The 7,650-nt window shown below is 46.0% G+C and overlaps 1 protein-coding gene across 1 annotated transcript; it reads left to right on the top strand.

Annotated features, from left to right (window-relative positions):
• The first annotated feature begins 2,843 nt into the window (after positions 1–2,843).
• Positions 2,844–6,971, top strand: LOC106588294 (uncharacterized). The gene is made up of 8 exons (XM_014177128.2): positions 2,844–3,212; positions 3,303–3,374; positions 3,576–3,694; positions 3,824–3,869; positions 4,001–4,098; positions 4,239–4,714; positions 4,821–5,781; positions 5,916–6,971. Exons 1-7 carry the CDS (start codon positions 3,165–3,167, stop codon positions 5,723–5,725), a joined length of 1,764 nt encoding a protein of 587 aa, XP_014032603.1. The 5' UTR covers positions 2,844–3,164; the 3' UTR covers positions 5,726–5,781; positions 5,916–6,971.
• Positions 6,972–7,650: the final 679 nt, after the last annotated feature.

Here is a 7,650-nt window from a genome sequence, read left to right on the forward strand (position 1 = left end):
TGGTTCCGAACAGTGGGCCGTCTCTCTCCGGGGCACTGTCGCCGGAAGCTCTGGACGAGGCACTGTTGCCGGAAGTTCTGGACGAGGCACTGTTGCCGGAAGTTCTGGACGAGGCACTGTTGCCGGAAGTTCTGGACGAGGCACTGTTGCCGGAAGTTCTGGACGAGGCACTGTTGCCGGAAGGCCTGGACGAGGCACTGTTGCCGGAAGGCCTGGTGCGTGGGGCTGGCTTAGGACGTGCCAGACTAAGGACACGCACCACATGGCTAGTACGAGGAACATGGACAGGACGTGCTGGACTGGGCTGACGCACTGAAGCCTGGTGCGTGGTGCTGGTAATGGAGGTACCATACTGGAGACACGCACCTTAGGGCTAGTGCGTGGAGCGGGAACAGGACGTACTAGACTGGGCTGACGCACTGGAAGCCTGATGCGTGGTGCTGGTACTGGATATGCCAGACTGGAAACACACACCTTAGGGCTAGTGCGTGGAGCGGGAACAGGACATACTGGACTGGGCTGACGCACTGGAAGCCTGGTGCGTGGTGCTGGACGCACTGGAAGCCTGTTCCTAGCCACCGTGCTTCTTTCACATGCTTTGCTTGCTGTTTGGGGTTTTTAGGCTGGGTTTCTGTACAGCACTTTGAGAATATCAGCTGATGTACGAAGGGCTATATATAAAAAAATATATATAAAAATAAAAATAAAAAAATACATTTGATTAATACTAGGCTGCCCCCAATAAGCACGGGGATTTGGCTTGCGGCTCAATCCTGGCCCTGCCAAACTACCCGTGTGCCCCCCTCAAAAAAAATTATTGGGGCTGCCTCTCCGGTTTAATAGCCAGTCGTGTTCCCCTGTAGCGTTCCCGGTCTTCGCTCCATTTTTTCCATGGGCCCTCTCCGGCCATAATCTTTTCCCATGTCCATTTCTCCCATTGGTCACACTCAAATTCCCTTTTCTCCTCAACGTCCACCTTTTGCTCCTTCCTTCGCTGCTTGGTCCGGATTTGGTGGGAGGTTCTGTAACGGCGGTCGTCAGGAATGGACCAAGGCGCAGCTACAAACAAAACAAAACGATGGACGCCGAAGACAGACTTGACGGCACAAGACAGCAATTCAAGTGACAACCTCCCACAAATACAAATACAAACACACCCTAATATATAGGACTCTCAATCAAAGGCAACTAGACAACACCTGCCTTCAATTGAGAGTCCACACCCCAATTAACTAAACATAGAAACAGACTAACTAGAAAGAACATAGTCTAACAGAGCAGTGACCAAAAAAACCCGGAATACATAAATCAACTACCCTCTACATAATACACACACCCCGAACCACATAAACCAAATACCCTCTGCCACGTCCTGACCAGCCTACACTAACAAAATAACCCTCATACTGGTCAGAACGTGACATTGACTTACCCCCTAAAATTGTAAAGGACTTAGATAAGATTCTTTATAATTTTATTTGGAGGAACAAGCCTCACTATCTACGATAAGATATTTTCACTAATACCCAAGAACAAGGAGTTCTTGAGGTTTTGGATTTCAATACTCTAAATAATACTTTTAAAAGAAATTGGATTCTGAAGTATGTTAAGGACCAGAACTGTCACGGAATTCTAGGACCAGTGGAGATGCGGAATCAGGCGCAGGAGACAGAGGCCCGGAGCAACAGTGTTTTAATGCCACGGTAAACAAAACACAATAGCCGAAAGGCACAGGGCGCTTAAATAGGTCCGCCCGGGAAACACATTCCCAAAAGAAAACACGAAGAAAAGCGCACGGGGCGCATCCCGGCAATAACTCGTACACAGGCCAGCGAAACAGGCCAAACACACAACTGTCCTGAGTGGACAATAAACAATACCGCACGAGAACCCAAACTGAAAATACACACTAAATAACCCCCCACTAATGACAGACAGGTGCGGGATAGACAGACAAAACCAAAAGACACAGAAACATAGATCGGTGGGAGCTAATAGGCCGGGGACGACGACCGCCGAGCGCCGCCCGACCTAGGAGGGGCGCCACCTTCGTTGGATACTGTGACAAGAACAGTATTTAGAATGTCTTCCCTAAGTATTTATTTGACTCGGTTGTTGGTTTAGAATTTTTGCTTTGATGTAATTTTGATATTGATAAAATCCCAGTAAAGTTGGCCAAATTCCATAAGCAGGCAATTTTAGCTTGGATGTTAGCGTATAAACACAATTTTTACCCGCAGATACTTTTTATGGAATAAAGATATACGGTTTAAAAACAAGTCTTTTTCATAATTGGTTTGAGAATACAATTATTTTGGTTGGTCAGTTACTGAATAAGGATGGATATCTACTCTCATATGGGGAATTTCTTGCTAAGTTTAAAATTCCAATAACCCCGAAAGAATATGCAATTGTTTTTGATGCGATTCCAAGGGGGGGGGGGGGGGTTGTCTCTTAAATTCCTCTGTGGTTGATGTAAATAACATAGATTTACATAAATATATTCATTGGCAATATTAACATCAAAGATAAATGATGTAAGAAACAGATCAGGAATATTGTTTGTGATACTACAATTCCCTCAGCAAGATTCTTTTGGGCAGATATCTATGGTAATATACAATGGCGGAAAGCATGGAAAATTGCTAAAAAAATATTGTAAGGCTTGAGATAATTGAGACATGGATTGTGAATGTGTGCCATTCAGAGGGTGAATGGGCAAGACAAAATATTTACATGCCTTTCAACGGGGCATGGTAGTAGGTGCCAGGGGTACCAGTTTGTTTCAAGAACTGCAACGCTGCTGTTTTTTTTACGCTTCAAAGTCTCCCGTGTGTATCAAGAATGGTCCACCACTCAAAAGACAATTTGACACAACTGTGGGACTGTCCTCATATACACATTATGACATAATAAAGAGCTTAATCTTTCACGAAATAAAGACATAGAAGCATACCCAATTATACAGGTTCTACACATTCCATTTCTCCATGGCAATAGAATGTAAACGTTCTATTTTGCACCAAACATCGCCTACAACTCAATTCTAAGTGCAGCATATTGGACGACAACACACTCATTGATCATTTGCAACTTTAAGTCATTCCTGTTATCTCTAGAGCATCCCGTATATCTATAGCGCTGCATTTCTTCCCCATCTTTCCATGGATAGGGTTTGGTGCATTCCGGAGTTCACTTATGGTCCCACAAAGGTAATCTTAGGAGAAATTAATTTTAGCGTAGTGTAAATGCCTGTGCATAATGTGCATAACAAAGCATAATTATTTTCATTATCTTCAAAGGAATTCTGTAGAAGCAGCCTTTATTTTCAGACTCTGCAGGCCTGCTGGGAGGAAACATATTACAATAAACAGGTAAGATTCATCCCACAAAAACATAAACAACAGAAAGAGAGTTGTATTTCAAGACAGTTTATAGAAGTTGGTCATAAGAGTTCTTAATATCACTTGCAAATTATCAGGCATGAGTAGTTGTGAAATGTTGCGAGAGGCCCTTCTGAAAGCACATGATATGGTATTTCGTGGCATGGTCTCACACCTTACCTCATCTTGCAGAAGAAGGTCATGGTCACTTATCTGCTGCTCCAGAGTCAAGGCCAGGTCCCGCCCCATGTCACCACGGAGCACATGAGCAACTGGCTGGTGTCTCAGGGCCAAAAATCCCTTAGGGAGAGGTGAGCACCACGTCAGCACTCACCTTCACTGCTATTCCCTGCCACCAGCAGCACTGCAGGTTTGGGTAAAATAAACTACAGAAAAATCAGAAACCAGGAAAGTTGAATTGCTCTGTGTTTTATTTGAAGGGTGTGGAAGGAAACCCTGGAGGAGGGAAACGACCTCGCTCGGCTGGTAAGAGAATGATAGTTAGAGACATACTACAAGTTAGTGAGCTCTTTACTAGCCTTTCAACAACGAGTTAGCACAGCAGGATAGATCTGTTGTGAAATTACACTAATGGGACTTCCTGTTTCATACTGCAGGCCTGGGAAGTAAACACTTGCCTAAAAATGATGGACATAGAGCACGAGGCTTTCTGCAAGCTCCGCCGCTCCATGCACTCCACCTCGCCAGCTGACATGTGAGTTACATGTACTGCCCTGCATGACTTGATCCATTTATCTACACATCTGGAACTACGCAGAAACAGACTAAGACAGTGTTCTCTATGAGGACATTGCACATCGTTTAGCTTTGTCTTCTCCTTTTTGTTGATTTCAGCGATCCTAAAGTCCACAGCATCGTGGAGAGAGCTGTGAGGAGCATTCTGGGCGTGCAGTCCAATGAGCCCCTGCTCAGCCCATCTCAGGTGGTGGTGGAGGTGGTGCCCAGGCTCCTCCTGGCCCTGTGGCTTCAACCAGAGGAAGGCCATTCAGAGCACCCAATCCTAATAAGCGGGATGGCCGTGGGCATGGTGGCGGCCGTAGTGGAGAAGCTCTCCTGCATGTTAAAGGACCCTTCCCCTCACATCCCTTTCTCTCGGGCTGCTGCTTTTGACTCTGTGCGGTCGATCCTCGGGAGAATCAGTCAGTCCTTCTCCACCGATGACCTCCAGAGCCCTTTTTATATGAGCTCTGTCTGTGCCTTTGTGGCGAACGAGGTTCAGAGCCGCTTCCAGCCCCCTGCATCCACCCTACCAGTCCCCCCTGTCCTCCCGGTGGCTGTCTCCACTACACGACCAGCTGACATCCAAGCAGGTGAGTAGCAATGATAGAGAGCACTCTGACAGATGCCTGTTCTGATGACATCTTGGTGTAGTAGTAGTAGAGCTCATCAGGATTGTTGTTGTCACCCATGACACAGACCCAGCGTCTTCCCACCTGAATGTTGTGGACATCACCACTAACACAGAGGCAGATCCGGCTTCTTTCCACCTGGAGATTGTGAAAGTCACCCCTAACACAGAGGCAGACCCGGCTTGTTCCCACCTGGAGGTTGTGGACATCACCCCAAAAACAGACGCAGACCCGGCTTGTTCCCACCTGGAGGTTGTGGACATCACCCCAAAAACAGACGCAGACCCGGCTTGTTCCCACCGGGAGGTTCAAGACATCACCCCAAAAACAGAGGCAGACCCGGCATCTTCCCACCTGGAGGTTGTGAACATCACCCCTAACACAGAGGAAGACCCGGCTTCTCTCCACCTGAATGTTGTGGACATAACCCTTAATACAGAGGCAGATCCGGCTTCTCTCCACCTGAATGTTGTGGACATAACCCTTAATACAGAGGCAGATCCGGCTTCTTCCCACCTGAATGTTGTGGACATCACCCCTAATACAGAGGCAGATCCGGGTTCTTCCCACCTGGAGGTTCAAGACATCACCCCAAAAACAGAGGCAGGCCCGGCTTCTTTCCACCTGGAGGTTGTGGACATCACCCCTAACACAGAGGCAGATCCGGCTTCTCTCCACCTGAATGTTGTGGACATAACCCTTAATACAGAGGCAGATCCGGCTTCTCTCCACCTGAATGTTGTGGACATAACCCTTAATACAGAGGCAGATCCGGCTTCTTCCCACCTGAATGTTGTGGACATAACCCCTAACACAGAGGCAGAGCCGGCTTCTTTCCACCTGAATAATGTGGACATCACCCCTAACACAGAGGCAGAGCCGGCTTCTTTCCACCTAAATATTGTGGACATCACCCCTAATACAGAGGCAGAGCACAACCTCCCTCTTGGAGGTTGTGGACGTCACACCTGAAGAAAGGACTCTCACGATGGCCGTCTTCACCACTCTGCCAGCTGACATCCAAGCAGGTGAGTAACACTTAGAGAGCACTCTGACAGGTGCTGTTTGTCATGACATCTTAGTAGAACCTTTCAACTGGCCAGTGTTTAGAACCTACGGTTTGCATTTGTTTACATTCTGTTCCTCTTTTTTCCCTTTCCAGAGGATGTTGCTGTGGTCATCCCGGATGTCACCCCACACGTAACCAAGGACGTGACACTGGATGTTCCATGTAGAGCTAGGAAAGGGGCAGTCCGGCGATTATTTTGCAGGCTTTGGAGGGCAGTGTGCTGCTGCGCCTGCTACAAGGAAGAGGAGGAACAATATTAATTATTTATCAGACATTCAGAAGTGGGATTGAACCATAGACCATTAAATTATTCGCATTATAATTGGACTCAATTCTGCTTTTCTTCTGTTTACTACTTAATTTCAGAACTTTTCTATAAACTTTCACTATGCAAGTGTGGAGTAGGTTTTATAAATAAGTGGGAAACATCCCAATTTTAATGCTTTTAATAATTTACTTTGTACATTTAAAAAAAAAATACGTTGAGTTTCGGTGCAACCAAAAATTTGAATCATCATTGAAAAGGAAAAAGCACTACTCTTGCTCACTATAAAAAAATGCATTGTTTTATTCAGGCAAGGTTAAAAGATTAACGTTTCGGCCTAGTCTATGACGATATCGAAGTTGTGTTTGCCCAGTAAAAGGGTTACCCAGACTCACCCTGGTTCTTGAGGTTGAAGACAGTGAAAAATTATCATTAAGTAAATGGGACTTTTTAATTCTTGAATAAAAATCTTTAATGAACATGAATTTAAATACAATTGACTTGAGGTTCAGAGCAGGCAGGCTGACTGGCTAGCCCTGAAGGCCCTCTGCCTCTACCTCTGTGTGGTTCATCTCAACCAAGAGGTTGTGTGGGTTGTCTTTCTCTCTGGGGGTGTGAATCACTATGACCTCTCCATCTGCCTGCCATTTGGCTGATCAGAAGCCTTCTGCTCTTTCTTGCTCACATGAACAGGAGGAATGGCCTCTGGGGTAACCTCCTCCTCTATCTAATGCCTCTTCCACCTCCTCTTTCTGACTGTGTTCAACTGAGGTCACTCGTTCTCTCTCTCTGGGTGTTGGATAGTTCCTCCTCCTCTGTGTCTTTGTGAACGGAACGGCGTCAGACTGATAGAAACTTCACTGTGAAGGAGTGCCAGCCAGTCCTCAGAGAGAGCCCGGCGAGGACAGGGGTAAATATGAAAACAGCTGAGGGCTCAGAGACTCAATCATCTCATGATGAAGTGGACACTGATTCATTGGGGTCACCCATGACCTTGCCCCGCCGTTCACACCGGCAGAGGAGGCCCAGAGACATTCTAACCTATAACACTTTAGGGCTGCCAAGCTCTTATCAGGATACCAACTAGAGATGTTCTGATGTGTATATATTTTCTTGTTTACCTTTACTAATCACAGTGTGATAATGTTTAGTGGGGGTTGCGTTTTCGCCCATAAGGCAGACTGGACATGTCTAGATAGTTATATGGCTGTTAGGCCAGTTTCTCCGTTGTTCTCATGACCAGTACTTACATCTTCTGTTTGTTTTGAGGCCAGTGAAATGTTTGGGACAACATTTCGTTTTTGCAGGGGGGTGTTGTAAGGGGCTTAATACAGTTGTATTCCAGCCACTAGGGGGTACTCTGGTGAAGCCCATGGGAAATAAAGAAATATTGTTTAAGTAAATTGGGAAGAGTAAGAATGATAAACTAAAGAAAGACTGTAAACGGCTGTTACCTGATTAAAAGTGAAGTAAACCGTACTTTTCGTGTTGAAAGTTAATATGATAAGCTCATTGGAAGGCTAACATTAACAGATACATGTCCTGCCTTTCCAACTGATGTAA

Source organism: Salmo salar, chromosome ssa27 (genome assembly GCF_905237065.1).
Source record: "Salmo salar chromosome ssa27, Ssal_v3.1, whole genome shotgun sequence".
In the NCBI taxonomy this organism is placed as follows: Eukaryota; Metazoa; Chordata; class Actinopteri; order Salmoniformes; family Salmonidae; genus Salmo; species Salmo salar.

What these genes read in the sequence shown, in the direction of transcription:
- LOC106588294 (XM_014177128.2), top strand. Translation starts at nt 3,165, where the DNA reads ATGGATAGGGTTTGGTGCATTCCGGAGTTCACTTATGGTCCCACAAAG. An exon ending in AAACATATTACAATAAACAG is followed by an intron (nt 3,375 to 3,575) that starts GTAAGATTCATC and finishes CTCATCTTGCAG; the next exon opens with AAGAAGGTCATGGTCACTTA. An exon ending in GAAACGACCTCGCTCGGCTG is followed by an intron (nt 3,870 to 4,000) that starts GTAAGAGAATGA and finishes TTCATACTGCAG; the next exon opens with GCCTGGGAAGTAAACACTTG.